Source organism: Protopterus annectens, chromosome 8.part0, assembly GCF_019279795.1.
Source record: "Protopterus annectens isolate FY-2018-M chromosome 8.part0, PAN1.0, whole genome shotgun sequence".
NCBI classification, from domain to species: domain Eukaryota; kingdom Metazoa; phylum Chordata; order Ceratodontiformes; family Protopteridae; genus Protopterus; species Protopterus annectens.
In genome coordinates this window covers 1,210,364,184-1,210,391,350 of record NC_056741.1, presented here as the reverse complement: position 1 = coordinate 1,210,391,350, position 27,167 = coordinate 1,210,364,184, and the positions used below count along the sequence as shown (strand labels likewise).

Here is a 27,167-nt window from a genome sequence, read left to right as displayed (position 1 = left end):
CCCCAACGGGGTACTCAACCAACTCTGACTTCGGTCTGAAACTCCGAATTCGAAAAATTTCAGAATGCCGAACGGCACTTGCAACACTGCTTCTGCATCGGACCATGCGGCAAAAAAGACTGAGGATATGACGTCGGTCATGCGCATTTGTACCCTGACGTTCCGATGTCAGTCAAATGCGCCTTGACCGACGTCAGCCTTATACTCTGATATTCGGGCCGACCGAGGACAGCGGACTACCCAAGTGTTAGGACTGCAGCAATGTGAGATAAAGAACATCTATCCTTTACAAAAAAAACTATGCAAAAGCAAAATTCACACCAACTATGCTATTATTGCATTCCACAAAAATGACTACTAATTAGTAATACAAAGAGAAAAATGGATAACTTATTATTCAAGCCAGTGAACTTTGTGATGTGCCTTCAAACTGTTTCTAAACCCACAAAATGAATAATCTTATACCCCCCCACTTCAAATTATGTAAACTTACGCACAATTTTGTTCTGATCTTTCTCTTACAGTGAAATGCAAGGAAACCTACCAGTCCACCTGGATATCAAACATAGTAGTGTTCTCATGCCAAGGCAAAGTCCTATATCACTGATCAGAAAGAATTTTTTTTCTTTTAAAACACTTGCTACTAGCAGTATGCTTGTTCTACTACACAAGGCAAAAACGTCAGTGCCGCCAGCTTAAAGACCCAGGGCACTGGACTTCTGAGTGACAGACACTGAAGTTACCCCCCCTCCCCCAAAATGCATACAACTACCTTTGGACGACCAAGGAGTCTGACAGTAGGGATTAAGGTTTTAGGCTGCCAATTTTATTTATCCTGTAGTTCACGGATTGCTCGCTCTTATCTCCACATGCCTGAACATGCAAGTCTGGGCATGACAATGAATCAGAAAATGCTAAATGTCACACCCATAAAAAGAAGTCCTTACACCCAAGTGAATTTTTTCTGGCAAAATACAAAAAGTGCAGCAAAACTTCAGCACACTGCACCATGAATTCTACTTGCTATTTGCCCACTTCATTAGCTTTCCCAAGTTTTTAAGGCTGAGCCCTTCTTTCTATCGCAAGATGCTGTTAACAGTGTGGCTAGCAAAGTCAATTCTTGCGCATAGATACTTAAAGAACCATCCCTAAGACAGCTCTAAACCACCCTGCTTAAAGGCAAGATGACTGCAACAGTCTAAGTAACAAAATCTCTCCTAGTCCCACCCCCACAACTGCAATACTACAGACCTGTCAAAGTAAACTTCCCATCCCTTAATACAGCAGAATATGCCATGACTAGTCCCCTCAACTGTTACACTCATTTCGGACTTCTAATTTCTGACTGACTGATTTCTAATTTCTCAATCAGTAACAACTGCTATTTCACAAATTAATCCCATGGGTTAAATTATGGTCTCAGGAGTCACCCAAGGATCTAAGGGTAAGTGGCAAAAAAATTCTGCCCACAAGTGAAAGCTGTAGAAGCAGACAAACTAAAATGACTAAAAATGACTTAACTCCTTAAGCAATACACTCAATACCTCTGCCTACTGAAAGTCCTCTGCACTCCTTGTTAAACGAGAAGTCCTGCAAGGTTCATACATTTTCATGTATTTGAAAGACCACCACCTAGAAGACCTCAACAGCTACTTAAGCCCCCTGTACAAATGTAGCCATCATAAGTTATTCAAGCACTGCCCCAGGTTACACCCCTTTTAACATTCCATTTTGCCGCCATCATAAGTTATTCAAGCACTGCCCCAGGTTACACCCCTTTTAACATTCCATTTTGCCATTCAAGTACCTTTATGTTCTACTTTGACCACAGAACCCTCCCCATCACATTTTATCCTGGCGGCGTTTTAGTCAAGGCTTTAGACTTCTCACATCTGTTGCCTACTGTCACCATTCTAAAATCAAGATTACACACTGGGGTCATAATGCACAAGTTAGAAAATTTCAGTTTTGCAACGAGAACCACTTCACAACCCCATGTTATTCTGTCGGTGTATTTTATTTTACATTTGTTGAGCGGGCTAGTCTGGCTGGATAACAAGTCCATTTTCAGCAGAGGCCCGAGGGCCTATTTTTGATGTATAAAACAAAACAAGTCAGGGCTTCACATTACTTACCCATTTGGATCTTTTTCCACCATCTTGAGTCCCTCAAGTGCCTGGAGGACTCTTCTGGCAACACTTCTGGATCCTCTACTGAAGTGACTTGGTCGTACTCCATTACGCTTACGACCACCATAAATCTTTGTCATGGACCCAACACCAACACCACTACGCAAATAGATATGGCGGATGGTGGAGGCTGAAAGAAAATTATCTTTGTAAACAAGCAGTCTTTTAGAAATAAAACAAATGCAATTTTAAGTGGAATCATGCTAGAGTTTTACAGAAGACATGCAGTCTTGCACCCACATTTTCATTCAGTAGACAAGAAGCACTTCAACTAAGTGAAGGGACACGAGTCAGTTGCACTGTGCAATAATCTACCCTATAACCATGTACCTATTTATCTTTTGTTGACTAGGTTAGTCCCAAGGACCAAAGGTAGTACTGGTCAAGACAATGAGGAACTACCCCCTACTCTTTTCAGTAGATACCACTTGATCTTGTACATCCACCTAAGCTATTGTGAACTCTAGCAGATGGGACCCGTTTAACCTCTCACCCGAAGGACAACACATGCAGGAGTGCAGCACCCTTCTTATGCTGCATCAGTGTCTGCAATTAATCCACTTGTGGGAAAAGAATCCATGGCCTTCTTTAATAAAGAAGAGTGCGCTATCTATGGCTCCACAGATGCTGCCACATTTTTTTTTTGGGGGGGGGGGGGCAGAGGAAGCATAAAACAAGTGAAATCATGGTTAAGAACCACAGCAAAACATTAACAAAAAACATACTACAAAGTTTGACAATCAAGGTGACAACCCCTCAAATGTTACTGAACTGCAGCAACAGAAAGATACAAAACTTGCTGATCTGGGGGCCAAGAAACTCTGGATATTTCTACTACACCTCAAATAACTCACATTTTTGTAATTTTCAACCACAATGCTTCTCTCAAGAACCTTTAAGAATATCAATCATGCACCCTCCAACATTAAAATCAACCAAATTAATAATCTGGCAATCTAATAGTACAGCACATTGGTAGCAGAGACCCAAGATTATCAGAGAGAAGTTCCTTTTTCAGTCTCTCTTCAAAATGATTAGGTCATGCAATATGCAACTTTGACTCTCCCAACTTCCAAAGACACCCGGAGGCCAGCCAAACAACGCTCATTGGTTGGAATGAAGACACTTGGGAGGCCAACAGGCAATTTAGCCAGTAATGCAGATCCTTTCCATTTTTGTCATCTTGCATTAGTGACCAAATCAAAGATTAAAGATTCATAGGTAGGTAACTAGGCTATCTGCCCAAGGGCCTATGTAAGCCTAGCCAAAAAGGTTCCCTGGCTTTCACCACACAAGGTTATTTTCCTGTGCCACTGTCTATCAGGGCCACAGAAGTGATCCCCAGGAAGAATTTCCTATTTCCCATCCACTCAAGACTTTTGAGTGCTAGTGAGGAACTCTGCTCGACATAAATAGGTAGTTTGTTCCAGAGTATGGGGAGTCTCTGGGACAGAATATATCCCACCAGCATTTTCCATTTATTGCGGTGACAAGGTTTAGGTCTCTACAGTGCGTTGTCAGAGGGATTGGGATTTCTTTAGGTGTAGCATGTCCCAACAGTTCTGGGTTTGGCATAGCTTTGTATGTTAGGCAGAAATCACCTCGGACTAGGTGATATGCTATGGAGTAAAGTTCAGCTGGAGTTGGAGACATTTGTATTCCGTTAAAAGTCAAAAGTGATGTGGGACACTTCCAAGTACTTTACTAAAAGGATCAGTCCATATATACTTGGCGAAAAAGGGGCAACTTGTTTTGGAAGTGGCAGGATCAAAAGTTTAAAACAGGGTGGGAGGTTGGCATAATGGTTAAGGTGCTTACCTTACAAGCACAAGATGCAGGGTTTGATTCTCGCATGTGGTAATTAGCTAGGTTTAAAATGGCCCACAAGGGGAGTTAGCCTAGTACTAACCTATGAACCAGAAGTTATACCAACTATAATAAAACACCCAGCCAAGAGGAGCCAAAGATGTGTTGTAACAAAATGTAATGAGAGAAATTCTCTCGTACAAGTCAAATTTTAAAAATCACCTTAAGAGCAGTAAGCACACTAAGGAAAAAAGTTTTAGCAAACAGATTTAAGCCTAGACTGCTAGCAAACACAACTGCTTTTCATCCTTCTGGAGCAGCACACATTTGAAAGACAAACTGTTAATAGGTTTAACTGCTAAAAACAGACAACTATTATACTTGGGTCACACACTGAACTGACTGTGGTGCACTTATCTCCAGCCCCAACATGATAGTAAAAATATTTTACTATCAGAACTAGTTATGCCTACAAAGACAAGGCGACTAGCTTTCACCTACTCATTTAACCCTTACCACCTCCCTGCAGACCCTTCACCAAACTGTATCTGGCATCCTGGTCTACTAACCATCCACGCAATGGTTACTACTGCAACAAAAAGCACACAAGGCATGAGGCGACACTTGTTTGGCTTAGGACTGTGGCAAACTCACTGGACATATACCAGCAAAACTTGCTTGCCCCAGAGGGTGACAGGACTAACGAGAAATAGTACAAAGGATTAGTCCATTTACCCGCATCTAAACCCAATTCTGTATCACCTTTCAAGACTTTCTTCAAACCCTTCCTTTAATTCAAATGGAAAAAGTTCTGATAAACGGCAATTTTTTTTCAAAAGTCAAAACAGGCAATGAGCCAAGTCTGTCTCCCTCACTAAAAAAAAAAAAAAAAAAAAAAAAAAAAAAATCCAAGCCCTTAATGTCACCACTTCTTCAATCTAGCATCTATACTTCTCCACTACCCTCTCTTACATGGACCGCAACACACTCAATCTGTAACCATCTCCATCCAATAATTAGTCTCCTACTCAATATCCATTTACAGCAGAGTTTGATAGTAGACTAAGTTGATATTAGCCAACATTTTACTGTAATCTTCACATCTGTCATACAATTCCAGGTATGTTCATTTACTATTCCATGTATGTACACTTACTACTTTTGGATCAACTAGTAATATGACAGTTTACGCAAGTCTTTTAAAACTGCCTTCTACTCACGGCAAAATGCAGTATTTCTCCCCGGTGCCTCTGCTAAAAATGGACTTGTGCCCAGATGTGACTATTCCAATAAATAAATAGTGTCTTACCTGCTCTTGTATAGAACCAGTTCTCATCATATGGGGCTAGTTCTTTGTGTTTTCCGAGTTTAACAGTGTCGACCCAATCTGGTACCTTAAGTTTACCAGTCCTAAAAGAAACAAAAACAAAACCATTATACTGTAACAAATTTTACTTGCCAATTAAAAAATTCAGGATTGCGCATCTTACGACATTCAATTAGGATAACAGCCAGTTGGTGAAGTCGATAGACCAACCAAAACCCATAGAGTAATAACTTTTAGAAATTCAGAGTGAAACAGCGGCTTCTACAAGCACTAATCACACAAAAACCATTATTTGCAATTATAAAACTTTAAATAGCCCTAGGTCTGCCTCTATTTGGCATTCAGGTCTCTGAGGTAAAGGCCAATGTCAAGGGCCTCTGCCTAACCAAAAATATGCAGAAAACTGCAAATAAGGAGAAGTCAGCACCCCCCCCCGTTAACACTAATGTTCTCCAGGAAGGGCTGACAGAAAAACAACATTTACAGGAGCCATGTACTAAACCTAAATGCATTACAGTTAAAAAGGGAATATGTGGATGACTTCCCAAAGGATACTACCATATTGACACCACTAACAGTAGGCCCAGGGATTTGGGGACTTGCTGACAGTAATCTAACCCATGACCATTATGTGTCTACTGTAGTTAGGAAATGAAGCTATGCTGTGCAATCAAACAAAAGTATGGCACCAAGGTTTTCCAAGTCATTATTCCACCGTATTCAGCATTCATCAAATCCATCACAAAAGTAAAAATTCCCACTTTGGTGTGTACATAACTAGGTACATCCAACAGCCTGGAGCATCCATAACCAGGTACATCCAACAGCCTGGAGCATCCACATAAGCACATGCTTACACCCAATCAAGGGTATCAGAACTTGTCATGAGATTTGGGATGCAAGGCTAGGCTTAATGCCCCAGTGGTAGTTAGCCTAGCACACACCCATGAACAACCTATCATCATAGCAATACAGGGGATGGCTAGTGTATTTTCACTCTGCCACACTTCCATCAACTAGACTACATAGGTTCAAGCACTGCAAACAGTATTTGGAAAAACAAGACATTACGAAAAACAAAATTACTCCCCCAATAATGAATGCCCTGGGGTATACAACCACACAGTTCAACAGCATACTGCAAGTAAAAATATCCATCTGCTGCATTATTTTATGTACTGCTGAGGGAGGGGCACTGCAAATACTTTTCCGATCACCCTTTTATTAGCCCACTTAAAATTAAAATGGAATGATGGGAAACAAATCCAGATAGGAAATCAAAGGCATGTCTGCTGGGCTTGCAGACGTTAACAGTAACAGAAATGATCAGTGGACCCTTTCCAGCCATGACTAAGGCTTGGAAGGATAGTACAAAACACAACAAAAAAAACCCCACACAACACAGAACCCATACAGTAGCACAAAGCACTTATTTCCACAAGGGAAAAAATATCCCTTACACACCAAGTTAAGAGCAAAACACTAAATTGAATTAATGAACACCAAGATGTACCTATACTGGAAAAGAACACCTACATATTTATTTCCCTTTTAAAGTACCAACATCTCTGCATTAACAAACTAGTACTCACTCCAGACAGTTAAAAGGGGCAGTCTGAGAATAAATAATCAGCAACAAGGAGAATTCTAAAACATAGCTGGAGGCAGTAGTAACGGTTTACACTGCCCAAACAAGCAATCCATCCCTTTCACTTTATATTTATAAACGTACAGCGCCTGAGGTGGGATGCATAATAAACTTTTTATATTTTCTTGATCACCGACTGCCAAAAAAAAGTTGAAAATTAGCAATTCCATTTTACAATCTGCTTTTACTGTATTTGTGTTTCTTCCTACTTTAATTTTGCTTTTGCGTCATCTTAAAAGTACTCATTACTGCTTGGTGTAACTCACTCTAAGCCTTTTAGTTTAAGCACTTGGGCTTCAGACCAGTTGTTTTACATTAAGAAGGTTTGTGCTCTGCACTGTAGTGGCATCCTTCTAAATTGGGAACTGCCGACTGAGGAGGGCTCAGTGTGTAATTCTAAAAGTGTATTAGTTCTGGTTTAAGCACTTGGGCTTCAGGCCAGTTATTTTACATGAAGGAGGTTCGTGGTCTGCACTCTTGTGGGAGGAGAGGCTGGACTCTGCCCTTCTGGGCTGGGAATTTCTGGTTAAAGGCTTATAGTGCCTGCATATTTGAACTGTTTCTTACTAAATTGGTACACCTTGTTTGCTGTAGCATAGACTAGATCCAAGCCTGCTGAATCTAGCTTTGTTTGTATGCTTGCTTATTTTCCCCGAAACGCTAATTCCACCTAAACCGCGGCTTTTCAGCACTTCTGTGGATCCCCAGTGACATCTGCATTGCTTACTGTACTTATTTCCTTGTTTCACTTGAAAGTTACAGTTTGTCATTTTTGCATTAAAGTTACCTGTAAGACATTGCATTTAAGTTACCTGGCACTTGCTCACTAAAGCAATTATATAAAAGTCAGCACTAAAAAATTAAAAGCACTACACCCTCGCAAACTCCCCTTGAGTACCTTGTTCCCCATTGGCCTTTTTCAATTATAAAGGAATTCGCAATACTATTCTAGCATGTCCAAAGGTCAGTTGTCAATCTCCTCTCCAGTCCAGCTGGTGAATCTGGGAATCTTGAGGCAATGTTACAACTGCCTCATGTACACAGACAACCCTCTCCTCCTCCCAACAAATTCCAACACATGTGAGAGATGCAACCATATAGCCAAACTGGAGGCTAAGCTCTCTCAACTCAGTACTGGCGAAACCTGTCAGGAGAAGGAAACCACACTCACTACAATTCCAGTCTCACATAGACCTACCACGACAGCAAACCAAACACACAAACACGCAAAAACATACTCGTAGGCTCTAAATAAAAATCTGCCTTAGCAGCAGAGACCTCCAAAGCAGACACCCAAGCAACCGTTACCCCAAAACAAAACACGTGCAACACACAGCTCACAAAGCCAGTGTGCTGAAGTCACAGCCCTCAAGGCTAAAAAACACACCTGATACACTTGTAATAGGTGACTATCGTCAGGCACACTGACGTCCCGCTCACCAGGCTGAACAAGGAGAAGGTCACGGTGAGCTGCCTGTCTGGTGCTAGGATCCGCCACATAACACAAGCACTCAGGTCACTCCAAGGCAAGTACAAATACGACTCGTCATTGTCCATGCTGGTGTGAATGACCCGAGACGTACCTCCCTGGACTACATGGAGACAGAGGAGCTCTCTGAGCATGTGGCCCAGGCCGGTATGACCCTGACCTTGAGTAGCATCTTACCCTCACCAAGAATGATGCCACAATATGAAGACAAGATGATCAATTTCAACAATTGGCTTAAGTATTTGTCATTCCAAGGGGATCCAATGCCAGTCAGCCTGGGATGGCATGCTCGACAAGCCACGATGCTTCGCTAGGGATGGCTTGCACCAGTCACCCATGGGCTTTTGGATATTGGCAAAGGCTCTTGCTACCCCCATAGTGCCTTTTTTAGGCAAGGCTCAAAAGACACCTCCATAGGTATCACAAGGGATAAGAAACTAAGAGTAATGCTACTCAACGCCAGAAGTCTAAACCTCAAGATGCATGCCCTCTAAACTCTCCTTAGCATGGAGAACATAGATATCTGTGCAGTAACAGAAACCTGGTTCAAGGCTCCCGAGAGCACCCCAGCACTGCCAGGTTATACCTTATACCATGCTTTTCGGCCCCAAAACTTGGACCGAACCAGAAAAGGAGGGGGGGGGGGGGGGAGTATCAATATTCGTCAAAGATACCCACACCTCCAGGTTGGTGGCACAGCACGACGCATCAGAGACTATCCATGTGCAACTAACAGTGGGTAAAACTGCCTTCCAGTTTATAGCCTGCTACAGACCACCCTCCCAAACCCAGGAACCCCACTCGGCCTTCCTGAGAACAATGGAAAATATGAAGCTCTCTCCAAACACCATTATATTGGAGAGACTTCAAATACCCAAACAGACTGGGAGCATTACTCTAGCTCAAACACCCTAGCTGAAAGGTTCCTAGAATTTATAAACTCAAACGCTAAGGAACAACTTGTTACCACTCCCACAAGAGGGGAAAACACACTGGACCTGATCACCAACATGGGGACTCTATGCTCCACACCAGAAGTGTATCCCTCACTGGTAAGATCAGACCATAAACTAATCTCACTGGATATTCACATTCCGACCCCAACCCCTGCCCAGAAAACCAGAGTGAAAAGCTTCTCTAAAGCAAATTTCACACTCCTCAAAACAGAGGTGGAATCCTTCAAAGCCCCCGGGCCTGTGGAAAATACAGCCCAGACCGCAGAATCCTTTATAAACGCATTCTATGAACACCTTCAGGAATGCATGGATAATGCAATCCCAAATAAAACCAAGACCCAATCCTCCAAAGGCAGACGTCCTGTCTGGTGGACCCCAGCCATAAAGAAACTATACAATATATTGAAGGAGGAAACTACGACATGATAGAGCAAAATCCCAAAAAGGGAAGGCATCTCTGATCAGTGTTAGCAAAAAACTACGGGCACTCATAAAATCGTCTAAGGCCAGCTTCGAGAGAAAAACTGCACAGGACACCAAGGATAATCACAAGGCTTTCTTTAGTTATGTTAGGAACCTGGGTGGGGAATTCCCAGATACGCTCAGAATTGGTCCAAAATGACAAAAAATACACCGAACCCACAGACATTGCCAACATCCTAGCTGACAGGTTCAGTGCAACCCTCCCCCCCCCACCAAAAGGGCAAATATCTTTCCCAGCAGAGTGCTGCCCCCCTGACATCTCAGATGCTCAGGTAAGAGCCACCCTCTCCAAAGAAAAAAAAAACAGCACCAATGGGACCAGACGGTGTCCCGGGCTGCATCCTACATGAACTCCAAGAAGAGCTAAATCCAAACATAAAACTACTGTTCAATCTCAGCCTTACCACAGGATATATACCCAAAGAGTGGCGTACAGCAACAGTGGTCCCTCTCCACAAAGGTGGTGCCTCAACGGATCCTGGAAACTATCACCCCATAAGCCTGACTAGCTTGGTCTACAAAGCTATGGAAAGGATCATCATGGACCTCAAAAAAAAAAAAAAAAAAAGAAATTGGGGACCTACAGACACTGGATCCTACCCAGTTCGGCTTTGTTAAGGGCAGATCCTGCTTCTTAAACCTGATTGATTTCTTTGAAACAGTTACAAAGGCCATTGACGAGGGGAAGGTGGTCCACACAGCCTACCTGGACCTTGCAAAAAGCCTTCGATACAATACCCCACTCGGGCATTATAGATAAGCTCACCAGCTTAAATATAAACCCCTATGTCACTAGATGGGTTGCAAACTGGCTCAAGGACAGAACCCACATGGTTAGAATTGCTGGAGCCATGTCAGACTCCAAACCAGTTACAAGTGGCGTCCCACAAGGCCGAGTCCTGGGACCTTTCCTGTTCGGTATATGTTTCTCGGAGGTACAGGCCAACACGGAAGGACTGTGGCTGACCAAGTTCGCAGACGACTGCAAACTGGGCACTATAACAGACTCTCCAGCCGACACATGCATCCTCCAAAAGGGCCTCATAGAAACAGACAACTGGTGCCAGAGCCATGGCCTCAAGCTAAACGCCAAGTGTATAGTCATCCCCTTTGGCAAAAACAAAGTGCCCACAAATTACCACATAGGTGGTAATCCATTAAGTACGGAAGTAGTAATCAGGGACCTGGGAACCCATGTTGATAGCACTCTCTCATTTGACAACCACGTGGCCAAAGTGGTTAGAAAAACATTTCGTATAGCCCACCTAATCATGAAGGGATTCACATCTAGATCAGGGGAGGTCATCGTGCCTCTTTACTCATCCCTCATCAGGCCCATAATAGAGTACAATGCCCCTCTTGGGATGTACCTTACCAGACACCTGCAGCAACTGGAAAGACCCCAAAAGTACCTCACCAAGAGGATCAAAGGGCTCAAACAGATGCCATATGCTGACCGGTTAAAGAAACTCCAGCTCTACTCAGTGGCATACTGCCTGCTCAGAGGCGATCTGTGCCTGACATAAAGCCATGTCCAACCCGGAATTAATGGACATGCTGCACCTCAGAAAATCCAAATCCCATCGAGCTACGCACTCGAGAGACTTGAACCTCAGCACTGAAATAAATATGACATGCTGGAGGGACAGATTCATAAACCAGAGGCTCCCTTCACTCTGGAATAAAATCCCAGTCCAGATTAGGCAGAGTCCCTCACTGACTCTCTTCAAGAGGAATCTTGATGAGTGGATGGGAGATGGGGTATCACTTGTGTGTCACTGTTAGAGGCACAGTATACTAACCTCGAAAAAGGGCATAGCAAAATTTAAAATGGGTGGCGAAAGCCAAACACACTGGCTAGGCTTATAAATGCCCTAGGGAAGATAGCCTAGTATGAACCAGTTGACTAGAATAATTTACATAAATCAGATACAGTTTATAATTTACTTTAAACAATGACATTTGCAGTCTTCAGTGATTAAACTTCATCAGGATATAGCCATTCTGGATAACACTTCACCATAACGGGAGAAACATCAAACCAAATGCATTTCTGCCGTCACTCACATACATATATACATACATATATATATATATATATATATATATATATATATATATATATATATGCATGCGCATTTCTGCCGTCACACACACACACCTATCACACACACACACACACACACACACACACACACACACACACACACCTATCACACACACACACACACACACACACACATCTATCACACACACACACACACACACACACACATCTATTACACACACACACACATCTATTACACACACATCTATTACACACACACACACACACACATCTATTACACACACACACACACACCCCTCTATTACACACACACACACCCACCTCTATCACACACACACACCTATTACACACACACACACACACACACACACACACACACACACACACACACACACACACACACATCTATCACACACACACACACACATCTCTCACACACACACACACACACACACACACACATCTATCACACACACACACACATCTATCACACACACACACACACACACATCTATCACACACACACACACACACACATCTATCACACACACACACATCTATCTATCACACACACACACATCTATCTATCACACACACACACACCTATCTATCACACACACACACACACATCTATCACACACACATCTATCACACACACATCTATCACACACACACATCTATCACACACACACACACACACACACACATCTATCACACACACACACACACATCTATCACACACACACACACACACACATATCTATCACACACACATCTATCACACACACACACATCTATCACACACACATCTATCACACACACATCTATCACACACACATCTATCACACACACATCTATCACACACACACACACACACACACACACACATCTATCACACACACACACACATATCTATTACACACACACACACACACATCTATTACACACACACACACACATCTATTACACACACACACACACATCTATTACACACACACACACACATCTACACACACACACACACACACACACACACACACACACACACACACACACACACACACACACACACACATCACACACACACACACATCTATCACACACACACACACACACATCTATCACACACACACACACACACACACACATCTATCACACACACACACACACACACACATCTATCACACACACACACACACACATCTATCACACACACACACACACACATCTATCACACACACACACACACACACATCTATCACACACACACACACATCTATCACACACACACACACACACACACACACATCTATCACACACACACACACACATCTATCACACACACACACACACACACACACACACATCTATCACACACACACACACACATCTATCACACACACACACACACACACACATCTATCACACACACACACACACACATCTATCACACACACACACACACATCACACACACACACACACATCTATCACACACACACACACACACACACACACACACACACACACACACACACACACACACATCTATCACACACACACACACACACACACACACATCTATCACACACACACACACACACATCTATCACACACACACACACACACACACACACACACACACACACACACACACACACATCACACACACACACACACATCACACACACACACACACACATCACACACACACACACACATCATCACACACACACACACACATATCACACACACACACACACACACACACACATCTATCACACACACACACACACACATCTATCACACACACACACACACACACACACATCTATCACACACACACACACACATCTATCACACACACACACACATCTATCACACACACACACACACATCTATCACACACACACATCTATCACACACACACATCTATCACACACACACATCTATCACACACACACATCTATCACACACACACATCTATCACACACACACACATCTATCACACACACACACATCTATCACACACACATACAATTTGTACAAGTTATACAGAGAGTCAGACAGGCACCACTTAACATCTGGGAAAGGTTCTATCCCACAGAACATTAAGCAGCGCGGATGTTAAGTGAACACTGCACGGCTTGTACTGTGCTTTGCTTAATGCCCATATGCACAATGGCAGAGTGCATTTACGTCTGCTTGTGCAGTATACACGAGTTTTATTTACACACTCGCACCCACCTATTTACTACAGACTATAGAGATCCCAATCTAGATCTCTATCTAGCTTATACTATATATATAAAAATGTATTTTCATTTATACATCAGATTCCCAAATAATCAAACTACTCTTCAGAGACCAAAAACCCACCCGAAAGTACAAAATACTGAAATGTTAAAAAACCGAACATCAGAATATAGACAATGCAGAGTCACAAACCCATGACCCAAAACAATTTCGTATTTGCATATATACAACCCGCTGCAAATTAAATATGCCAACTCTGAGATCACACTACATTGAGGAAAACTGACGAAAAAAGTAATCTGCCAGAGTTTTAAAATACTGGCATACAGATTCAGTGCCAACTTTAAACCCCCCCCCCGAAAGGGGCAAACAATACCAGTAGATTGCCAGGCACCCAGTATTACTGCTGCAGAGGTTAAAACAGCACTGTCCAAGGCCAAGCATACAGCTTCTATAGGACCTGACAATATCCCTGGCTATGTTCTACATAAACTACAGAGTGAACTGGCACCTCACCTGTATGCCCTGTTCAATCACAGCCTCACCTCAAGCTTTGTCCTTACCAAACTGCGCACTGCTACAGTCATCCCTCTCCACAAAGGAGGAGTGATTACAGACCATGGGAACTATCGCCCCATTAGCCTGACAAGTCTGACATGCAAAGCTATGGAACGCATAATCATGAACCCAATAAACAAGGATATAGGGAATCTCCAAAATTTGGATCCAACACAGTTTGGTATTTGTGAAGGGTAGATCATGCCTGCTCAACTTCTTTGAGTCAGTCACCCGAGCTGTGGATGAAGGCAAGATGGTTCATACAGCCTACCTTGATCTGGCAAGGCCTTTGATACCATTCCCCTCTCTGGAATCATAGAAAAATTCACTAAGCTAGGGTTCAACCCGTATATCACTAGGTGGGTTGCAAACTGGCTCACAGATGGCTACTTTAACACTGTGGGTTCTGACTCCCAAGTCAGATTGCTGACCAGTCACAAGTGGATTTCCACAGGGTTCAGTCCTGGGTCGACTCCTGTTTGCCATCTTCTTCTCTGAAATCCAGGCCAACACGAAGGGGCTCTGGCTGACAAAGTTTGCAGACTATTGCAAGTTGTGAGCTATTATCAACTCCCCAAGTGATGCTGACATCCTACAGAAAGGCCTCACTGAGACCAATGACTGGTGTCAGAACCATGGCCTTAAGCTCAATGCCAAAAAATGTGTAGTCCTCCCCTTTGAGAAAAACCTGGTTGCCATGAATTACCACATTGATGCTAGTCCACTGAACACAAAAGGTGTTCTAAGAGATCTTGGAGCACAGGTTGACAGCAACCTCTCTTGACCACCACACTGCCACTGTGGTCAGAAAGTCATGTAGGTCACATCTCATTACCAAGGGTTTTGCATCCAGGAAGAGAGGTCATTGTCTCCCTCTACTCTTCCCTCATTAGGCCAATCATCCGAGTACAATGCCCCATTTGGCATGTACCTCACTAGACACCTGCAACAACTGGAGAGGCCGCAAAAGTACCTCACAAAGAGGATCCTAGCCTTAAAACACTTGTCCTATATGAACAGACAAAAAACTCCAGCTATTGTCTCATATCGCCTACTTAGAGGCAACCTCTGCTTGACTTACAAAGGCCATTTCGGACTCAGCTCTGTTAAAATGCTACATCTAAAGAAATCCCAATTCCTCCAGCCACATGCGCCAGAGACCTCTACCTCATTACCACAAATCAGCAGAACATACTGGACGGTCACGTTCATAACCCAGAGACTTCCCATGCTAAGGAATAGACTTCCACATACAAGTCAAACAGAACACCTCACTGGCCCTTCACCAACAGAAATCTTGATAAGTGGATGGGAAACAGAAAATTCACCCCGGGGATCACTCCAGTGTACAAGAGTTTTATTGTCGGTTATTCTCTTGCAGGAGGTCAGAGGAAGAGGTGCCAAGAGGTACTTGGCTTGCTCCATTAAACTGCCCATTTCTGATGCGCACAAATCTATCATCTGGGCCCCTCACATTTAGACACCTTGTTCCATGTATGAAGCCTTTGGTCAATGGGCAACTAGGGAATGCCAAATTAAACTTATTTTGAAAGGGCTTCCCCTAAACCTTGCTGGAGAAAGTGTACTTTCCATTTCAGCAAGATCATCTTCAAAAGAAACCAGCTGAAAAATTCAAGGAAAAATCTAAAGAAAAAGGATAAGAGAAAGAATCTAACACCTTGAGAAAGAGGTATCCAGTCTGTACTACTGTGACTCAAGTTCACAAAGTTACATAACCTCTGGCTCAAATACACCACAGAGATGCTCACAGAGCCCATCTTCCCTAGTCTCCATTCACCAGCAATACCACCATTCTAGGCCTCCCTCTGCTACCTCATCTTTTCGCTCAGCCAGATCTACCAGGAGCCTTACCAAAGCAGACATGGACAAAATGCGGTTTCTTCAGAAGCACCTAGATTAAGGGGGGGGTAGCTCCCATCTCCAGCCACTGCGGAATCCAGGGGAATAGCTTCTTCACTGCACTCAGTTGTTGCTCCTCCTTTTAACATGACTTTCAGATAAGCACTTTTGGATCATGCACTCGAGCCTAAAACCAATGAATTCTTTAATTCTCTCAACCCTGACAAGTTTCTGCAACAGGGTAGGCTCAGAAGTGTTCTTTAGAACTGTTCCTCCAAATTGGAGTCAAGGGGTCAAAAACAATTAGTCTCATATCAGCCTCAGATCTGAGCCATGTAATCTGGGGTTGAGCCTCCTTTTGGGGTTTTGGCTGCTAAGGCTAGGTTCTCAGAGTCCTTTTCACACTCTTCGGGTTGAGGGAGTATTCTCTCGAAAGCAAAGAAAACCACCACACGACCTCTGATCCACCCACCTCCCAAATGAATTTTCTAGGGTCTTGAACCTACCTAGTCATGGCAGGACAGTCAGTAACCACAAGCCTTAAGCTGGCACCTTTAGAAGCGGCCATCTAAACTTCTGAGTCATGCGAAGAGCATCTACCGAGGAGTTACACCAGAATCACTCATGAAAAAGGTAGCAGGTAGATTCTTCTCAGGAATTTGTCACCACTGACAGACTTTGAAGGAGACTGGGAGTGGGTCTGGTGGCATCATGGTTAAGGTTTTCACCTTAGACACCAGGCACAGGATTTAATTCTGACCTGGTGTTACTGACTAGTCTTAAGACTCTTTAGGAGTTAGCCAAGAATTCACCCATGAATCAGTAAGGGTTCTTCCAGGCCCACCTGCCAAATAAGTTTCATTCGGAAAAATCTCTGAACTGCAGACAGCCCAACTGGAGCAAGGGCCCAGCCATAGATTCTATGGTACATGCTGCAGCCACCAAAAAAGAAACAGAAGAGTCTGCCCATCTTCCAAAAAGAAAGTCTCCTTAGTTAGATTTGGAAAGAGCTTATCCCACATCTACATTCTTGGCAACAACGTTAAATTATCTGGCACATTACACATTTTCAAAAAACCAAGGCGCGCTCCAGATTTCGCCCCCAGGGACCTTGTCTGCAGATCAAAATCAACTCCACTGATGAGTAGTTGGCTACTCTCCAGTCCTTGTCCAACGTCTCTATATGCTTCATCTCCAACAGAGTAGACTGTCTGCAGCAGCTGGTACAGGCATAGCCATTAGCCAACATGCTTGCAGGCTGCTCTATTTTTCATAGCATTTTAAATCACTTTTGTGAATGCTTCTTAAAGTTAAACACTCTTTGGTCCTAAAGTGAGAGATTTCTAAAAGGAAGAGGAGATGTCAACTCCCTTGCTGCTGCGTGCATCAGTGTGCCTGACGATAGAGTCACCTATAACAAAAGTGTATCAGGTGTGTTGTTTAGCCTTAAGGGCTGTAACTGTTTGGCACATAAGCTTTGTGAGCTATGTGTTGCACGTGTTTTGTTTTGGGGTAGCAGTTGCTTGGGTGTGGAGGTCTCTGCTGCTTAGGCAGATTTTTATTTAGAGCCTCCGAATATGTTTTTGTGTGTTTGGTTTGCTGTCGTGGTAGGTCTATGTGAGACTGGAATTGTAGTGAGTGTGGTTTCCTTCTCCTCCTGAGTGGTTTCACCAGTACTGAGTTGAGAGAGCTTAGCCTCCAGTATGGCTATATGGTTGCATCTCTCATGTGTTGGAATTTGTTGGGAGGAGGAGAGGGTTGTCTGTGTACATGAGGCAGTTGTAACATTGCCTCAAGATTCCCAGATTCACCAGCTGGACCGGAGAGGAGATTGACAACTGACCTTTGGACATGCTAGAATAGTATTGGGAATTCCTTTATAATTGAAAAAAAAGGTCAATGGGGAATGAGGTACTCAAGGGGAGTTTGAGGGTGTAGTGCTTTTAATATTTTAGTGCCGACTTATATTAATTGCTTTAGTGAGAAAGTGCCAGTAACTTAAATGCAATGCGTTTCAGGTAACAAATGCAAAAACGACAAACAGTAACTTTCTTTCAAGTGAAACAAGGAAATAAGTACAGTAAGCAATGCAGATATCACTAGGGATCCACAGAAGCGCTGAAAAGCCGCGTTTTAGGTGGAATTAGCGTTTCAGGGGAATAAGCAAACAAGCAGCATACAAATAAAGCTAGATTCAGCAGGCCTGGATCTAGTCTATGCTACAGCAAACAAGGTGTACCAATTTCAGTAAGAAACCGTTCAAATATGCAGGCACTATAAGCCTTTAACCAGAAATTCCCAGCTCAGAAGGGCAGAGTCCAGCCTCTCCTCCCACAAGTGCAGACCACAAACCTTATTAATGTAAAACAACTGGCGTGAAGCCCAAGTGCTTAAACCAGAATAAATACACTTTTAGAATAACAGACACTGAGCCCTCAAATCAGCAGTTCCCAACTTAGAAGGATGTAAGCTACCTGTCCTGCCACCACAGTGCAGGCCACAAAGCTTCCTAATGTAAAACAACTGGTCTGAAGCCCAAGTGCTTAATCCAAAAGACTTGGAATTATAGCTACACTTTAATCAAGTTACTACCAAGCAGTAATAAATACAATTGAATACTTTAAAGAATGCCTGGATTAGTGCTCAGGTTATACAAACAAAGCTAGATTCAGCAGGCCTGGATCTAGTCTTTGCTACAGCAAATAAGGTGTACCAATTTCAGTAAGAAGCAGTTTAGATATGCAGGCACTATAAGCCTTTAACCAGAAATTCCCAGCTAGAAGGGCAGAGTCCAGCCTCTCCTCCCACAAGAGTGCAGACCACAAACCCTTTTAATGTAAAATAACTTGCCCGAGGCCCAAGTGCTTAAAATAGAATTAATACACTTTTAGAATAACAGACACTGAGCCCTCAATCAGCAGTTCCCAACTTAGAAGGATGTAAGCTACCTTTCCTGCCACCACAGTGCAGACCACAAACCTTCCTAATGTAAAACAACTGGTCTGAAGCCCAAGTGCTTAAACTAAAAGGCTTGGAATGAGTTACACCAAGCAGTAATAAATACAATTGAGTACTTCTAAGATGACGCAAAAGCAAAATTAAGTAGGAAGAAACAGAAACACAGTAAAAGCAGATTTTTTTTTTTTTTTTTGAGTGAACAAATGAGATGGGCCCAGGAGTTACAGGACAGAAACAAGTGCAAATGCAGGCCTTCAAATCAGAAAGTTGAGAGAGATGGAAGACCACCCAAAAGGCCAATAAACTACAAATTCTGGGCCAGAACCAGTCCTTATGTGGTAGGACAGGTTACCTAGTGCTTACCACTCCCACTGATAAGCTAGAAGGCGTCCCTCCAACACAGAAAGGCCCGGGGGCTCAGAAGCTTACAAATAGTCCTGGATACAGCAAGTCTGTATCTGGAACACTAATTACAGGAAAGGTAGGAAACAGGCTTACAATCCCCCCCCCCCCCCCCAGAAAAGTAGCAAAAACAGTAGTAAAAACAATTCACATGCAATGCAAGCTGGCACACTAGTATGTAGCAATATTAGTCCACACAGTTTGAAAAAATGTAATCAAATTAAAAAGGACTAAAAGCAAGTGCAGAAAGGGTTTATTAGGTAGAGTGTGGTAAAGAGATGGGACTTGGGGAGTGTCCTAGATCAAATCTACAGTGGGGCAGGCACTGCAAAAGCCACCAAATTTAAACTACTACCAGAACAGGGAAGGGTTGGGGAAAAGTTTCCACAGAGATGTGAGGAATCAGAGTGCAAATTATAAAACCCAAAAAATATATACTGATCTCTGTATATTTGCAAAACACAGAGACAACAGATATACAAGCAACAATTTAGCTCTATAATACAGAAAATACAGGAAAAATATACTCGGCTCTATATATTTGCAGAAATCTTGTAAGGCTGTTCCACTTTAAATGCAGACTGCTGCTATTAACAGTTCAAATTGATAATGTGTTATCAAATTGATATGCATCATCATAAGGATACATATGTGCCGTTTCCATTCTTCTCCAATTTCCTACCCTTTCATACATTTTATGACATTTAGCATTATAACTCCTGGACCACTCCAAATAACTAGCATAGATTCCTAGAGTTTTTTTTTATTTAAATCATGGCCACATGTATTGGCTGGTGACTTTACTTCTATCCTAGACACTGTACACTTGCCTTTTTTTCTTTTGGGGAAACTCAGAGGTAACTGGGACAACACAGAAGAATTATAGGTAAGGGAAGGAGCTTGAGCACCAGATCCAAAGCTTGAAAGTGACAGATTCAAAAACCCATACATTGAGGAAGGAGGGAAATGACACCACAGATTAACCTTTACGGTGATTATATAAAATTTATGGATATATGGTGCAAGTTTGTGTATATAGTGTTACAGACACACAACATAAGAATCCAATTTTCAATGCACGTTTCAGATAAAGCTACACAAAGTTTTCATCTTTTGTCCAAGGAACAAAGCCAAGACTTTTAGTCTCAAGATCTGCAATGTGACACGAGTCAGTCCGACCTCCCATTTCATAGAAAATATACTTACTACAGCATTCAGCATCCAATAATCTCATGGCAAAAGATTCATCTTCACCTCTCTCCACAAGAACTGCCTTCATGACCTCAACTATTTCCTACCAGGGCAGCCCTTTGGTATGCAGTACTTGCAATAGCCACAGTACCATCATCTAATGGGAGATGGAGATGCAATCAACTTCAGACCTCAGACTTTATACAATGTGCTGTGCATGGAAGCATGTGTGCTCCTCCATTTGGCATACAACACCACAGCTCCACAGAAAGGGCAGGACATGTATAGAGTCCAGAAGTCAACACATCCACAAGAAGGCAGACTAAGTAGCATCAGGTTGATCCACAAGGAGGCAAATTAATCAGTCATCCACAATTCATAAGTGGACCATAAACTCTCAAAACTCTAAAGAAGCCCGATAAAGGGTAAGGACACTGGGAGATGCAGGAAACTAGCAAATTTTCTCTCTCTCCAATTTTGCTGCAGATTTCTTTTAAGTTTGTGGCACATTTAAATAATAAAACTTTTAACTAAAACAATGACATACAATACACAAACCGAAAACAAATACAAAAAACCCCTTTAAATTTAAATGCATACTTTTTTAGGAAGTTAGCGAGGGCTTTGACAAACTCCTGCTGGTTCACGTCTTTCACAGTTACACCAGGCATCTGAAAAAGAGAGGGAGAACAGAGATCACAGTTAACGACAACCACCTTCACTTCTCCCTCTACAGCAGAGGACATCCACTTAAGAACAAGCTATGATGTACCCTTTCTTATTTCCCCTTGACCTCAACTTATTACATCCTTTTACAAACCCCATTCCTTAAAGAAATTTCTACAAGGTGATACACTTTACTACAATGCAGTGTTCCGAATGCTTTCTGGTGAAATGATGTACAGTATATGCTGCATTTTGATACTTTACTACAATGCAGTGTTCTGAATGCTTCCTGGTGAAATAATGTACAGTATATGCTGCATTTTGATGCTTCTCATATGTAGCTGCCTCCATTATAAAGTACTCCACTGCATTCCTTCCTTATAAACAAGCGTACAATTTTCCATTACATATATGAATTCCATTTTTGTGTCCCAATTGCACACTAAATTTTCCATCCCAGTTGGATTTTCGTCATTAAAAAGCAATTAATGCACCATTTAATGTAGGCTGGTCTACAGACATAAGCAACAGAAGCCAAAAAATTAATTGCTTCTGCTTGCAAACGATCAGGTCTGAAGACTGTCAACACTGCACCGTGCACAGTGGTTGTACCATATGAAATAAAGAAATACATCTTACTTGCATACAAAAATGTAATCTAATTCCTGTCTGTAGCACAGAAGGAAATATGTAGACTGGGTGTTTCCATAAGTCAGCATGAGAAGCACAAGACACATTACTATATAGTAAGCAAGGAGATGTCCCAGTATTCTTTTTGCCAACCCCAAACACATCCTAAAGGAAAAAGCTGACTGCTGTCAAAATAATGACTGTAGTGCAGTGATTTGCAAGACCCACAGTATACCCAGATGCCTAGTTAGCTCCTACCACTTGTCAATGCTGGGGCTTTCCTCATCCATACAAATGTCCACTGCAGAGGACAAATGAACAGTGGTACGTACACAGATCGCATCTATTTACCCAAGCACATGTACACTCAAGTTCTACACCCCCCCCACATAACATATAAAGGGTACAGCAGAGTCTTGGTTACCCAAACTAAATTGGGATCCAAGGTAGTTAAGATAATCAAACATGCATTAAACCAGATAAAAACTACTAATTTTTTTTCTGCATGCATGGAATACACTAACCATTCAGCGATTCCAGTGGACAATAAATACTTTTCACACACAGGAGTGCTACAAGCTCAAAAAACATGCACAAGTGAATACGTATAATGTTGACACACGACTATTTTTCCTACCGTAAGCTTTGGAAGGCTGCGCTCACATAACAGACATTTTGGATAATAGACTCTACAGTATGCGACAAACATTACCCTCTGAAGACAATGCTGCAAGTACTAAAAGTGCAGTGCAGCCATCCTTGTAATAAGTACCCCCAAAATAAACAAACAGAGAGCCTATCTGAAAACAATGTATCAAGTTAGACAAGGCACAGTCAACAACAATCTGCCAAGTCCCACAAGCCTCTGGATTCACAAAATTACATATGCTTGTTGTCCACATACATTATTCTGTAAACAGCACCCTCTTAAAAAGATAGCTGCGTGTGGAACGGAATAATGACAGTTAAGTATGCCACAGTGCACAACACAAACAGCTCACTACTCACTCCACTATATAACCCCTACCCACAAAACAGGAGCAACTGCATGTCACTAGCCTGCCTCAGGGTGCTCTACTGCAATGGCGCATCTAAGGTTCATAGGAGGCTACTAGGACATTAGCCCTAGGGCCTTTGTCTAGCCATGTTATACCCCTGTTCCCTTATTGACCAAGTTGTATGGTCTACACTTACAACGCGAGTCTATGATCAGTACAGAATGCCCTTATCCAATAGGGACAGGTGACACTCCCAGGATAAGTTTATGATCCCCCATTCAGCTGTCCAAGTTGTGCTTAAACAGGTCGAGGATCTCTGTTTTACGTGAACTGGGAGTTTTTCCAGAGGAGTGGCAATCTCTGGGACACCTCTCCCCAGCACGTCCAGTAAGTCACAGGCCAGGAGTGAATCTTGTCCCATTTGAATTGCGAAGTGCAGGGTCTAAGACTGCTCTGTAGGCCAGGCACAAGTAGTCTCAGCAGCCTAGAAGATAAGAGTACAGTGACAGGGCCTTCAGTCCATTCATATAGGTCATGTGTTGAAGGCCCCGAATTTTCTTGGCAAAACTCTTGAGATCTCTCCAGCTGCTGCAGGTGTCTGGTGAGGTACATATAGAAGGGAACGCTGTGGTCTGGTGAGGGATGAGTACAGGAGCGTTATAACATTTTTAGCTCTGGATGCAATGCCCTTACTTATGACATGTGCAACACAGTAGGCCTTCCTTACCACTCGTGGACACATGGCGGTTATCAACCTAGGTTTGAACTAAGGGGAGTACTGTTCCCCCTTTGCTGAAAGGGATGATGCATTTTTTGCATTTATGGTTTTGGCACCAACCATCTGTGTAAGCCTTTTTTGTAGTACATCAGCATCACTGGGGGACTCATTGGCAAAACTTGGTAAGCCACAGGCTATTTTCACGTGGACTTCTGAGATATAAATTCCAAACAGGAGGTAGCCCAGCACAGATCCGTATGGTTCAACACTGGTAACTGATCAGCTGGTAGAAATCTGACTGCATGTGTTCTGTTGGTGAGCCAATTTGCTACCCATCTAGTAACCTAAAGGTCAATTCCCAGCTAGGCGAGTTTCTCAATGATGCCAGAGTGGGGAATTGTATCAAAAGCCTTTGCCAAGTGAAGACAGGCTGTATGTACTGTTTTGCCTTCATCCAGGGCTTTGGTGACATTTGTGAAGAAATCCACCAGATTTAATAAGCATGTTCCATCTTTAATTAAGCCAAATTGGGTCAGGTCAAGAGTTTGAAGGTCACCTATGTCTTTGCTGATGAGGTACATGATGACTTTCCCCCCATGGCCTTGAAGATAAGGCTGGTTAGGCTTAGGAGTCTGTAGTGCCCAGGGCCGACAGATGGACCCCTTACTGTTTTCCACTCTACTGGGATAAAACCAGTACTTAAGACCGTGGTTGAAGAGAGTGCCAGGTGGTTCTGCTAGGTCCTGTTTTAGACCATTTAGTAGGCATCCTGGGATGTTATCCAGCCCCATACAGGCTGTGTTTTTGGCCATGGAGAGTGCAGTTATGATCTGCTCTTTGGAGATACGAGGTACAGGACAAGTGACAGGTATGCTCTGGGGTATTTCTGACAGAGATAAAGAGGTGAAGTTTGCACCAAGTCTGCCTGCTAGCAAGTTTATGTCTTTAGGATCAGTACGAGTGGTACCATGCACTACTAGTTCTGCACAAAGTTAGGCCTTCCCTTTTAGATTTCTACCGTAACTAAAGTGATTATCCTTAGCTAGGGATGCTAGTTTAGCTTTGTATTTAGCTTTAAACTGTTTTTTTTTTTTTTTTTTTGCAAGGACATTGTTTTGATCTGCTCAGGGACAGCCAAGCCTATACATTTGTACAGATGTTTTACACAGAGCATTTGCGTACACTTCTGTATAGCAATCATTGACAGTGGCAGCAGCTGGTTTGAAACTACTTCTGCTATAGCTTAGAAAGCTATAATTTACTTTGGAGAAATTTTTCATCCATTTTGCTGGGGGGGTTCGTGCATGATAGTTACTTCGAACACTAGTTTATGATCAGACCTTACTTAGAACAGCAACATACCACGGGTAGTAGAGATCCCCCTATGCTGGTTAGTACAGAGTCTAGGACATTTGAGCCCCTTGTGAGGGTCCAGACTATCTGTTCCAGAGCATTTGTCTTAAGTCCAAGAACCTTACGGCGAGCGCATTTGTGCACATATAGAACTCCCAGATCTATGGAAGAATAGTTGAGTCACTCACTATACAGCCAATTCCTTGGTCGTGGGTGATTTAAAGATCCAGACAGGCAGAGTGGTTCTTGTGGGGACCTACAATTAACAATAACATGGAAAGGAGTTTTACTTATAGTTAGACTCGGAGTAGCTCTCGAATCGTACTGTTTGACCAGTCCCGAGGTGTATCTGTCTTTAATGAAGATGGGTACAACTCTGCATTTGGTTCTTTCACTCTCATTTTGAGGTCTGAATGTGTGGAAGGCATTGTAGCCTCGTATGGCCGGGGTGCTCTCGGTGGCCTTGAACCATGTCTGCCTGACTGCAGAGACATTGACATCTTCCAAGGTAGAGTCCTACCAGCGAGTGCAGTTTCCGATTTAGACTCCTAGCATTAAGCAGCATAATCTTGAGTTTGTCAGTAATGGATTTTTTTTATGCCAGAAATTTTATGACGACACTGCCTAAAAAAGGCATTATGGGGGAGGCAAGTACTTTTGCTAGTAATGGAAAGCCACAAGGTGACAGGTGAAGACCATCTCTAGCAAGTAGCATGGTCTGTCAACCATATCTTGAAGTTAAATAAATCATTTTTTGTTCACACTGAGGCATCATCCTGGGTGAAGGTAAAATGCTGTTTAGGGCTAGGGACATACCTACCTGGGACACAATCTCAGAGCCCCCCGTCATGTCTCACTTCATGCAGTCCAGTGAATGACTGGAAATCATTTACTCCAACATGGACTATGACAAAATCATAAGGGCACTCAAGAGATTTGAGTACGTGTGTAATCTGACTGATCCGGGTACCCGACAAGCGGGTGACCAGCCCGGTGAAGGAGATACCCGTGCATCTCAGTACGGAGTTGCCCATGATAAAGACATTTGGTTTTGAGGTGTTTTGCCTTGGGGGCTTATTGGCTGAAACACTGTTTTATGTATTATTGTGTGCAGTGGATTCTACTGGGTCTACATTATGTGATCTTTTAGGAGTAACTGGTTGCCAGTATGCATGAGGCAACTGCTACACTGCATCAGGATGCCCATGTCAATCGGGCTGCATGGAGAAATTGTGGGAAACAGTCCATTATATCAGGTACATAACTGTAGTAACGAGTTTGGGGGGGGGGGGTGCTAAATGGACCAGGTTTTGCTGTCAAGACTAATAAAACACAGCTATTCTATGAAGGACTAGGAGTAGAAAACTGTGTCGAACCTTCACAATGCACAACTGTGTTGCTCACAGGGCAACAGTACAATCTCTGGGCAGCTCTGGAAAACTGAGCACAAACCCGTGCAAACATGACGCTTTAATACAAGCAACGTTAAACTACTTTAAAAGTAACCAAAGCCCAAGACAGAGCCTTATTGCAGCAATCCCAAACTCAGATGGGCCCTTGGCTGCATACTTCTGCCACAAGGGTGCAGGGGGGGGGGGGGGCTTCTTAATGT

General features: G+C 42.9%; 1 protein-coding gene across 1 annotated transcript in view; it reads right to left on the bottom strand.

Moving 5' to 3' along the window:
• The window catches only part of RPS19 (ribosomal protein S19), a 181,144-nt gene that overhangs the window by 142,769 nt on the left and 11,208 nt on the right, over positions 1-27,167 (bottom strand). Inside the window, exons 2-4 of the mRNA XM_044080714.1 lie at positions 21,791-21,861; positions 5,305-5,405; positions 2,136-2,319 (exon numbers count right to left, since the gene is read on the bottom strand). Of these exons, the coding sequence (XP_043936649.1) occupies positions 2,136-2,319; positions 5,305-5,405; positions 21,791-21,861 (356 nt within the window). The remainder of the gene's footprint in view (positions 1-2,135; positions 2,320-5,304; positions 5,406-21,790; positions 21,862-27,167) is intronic.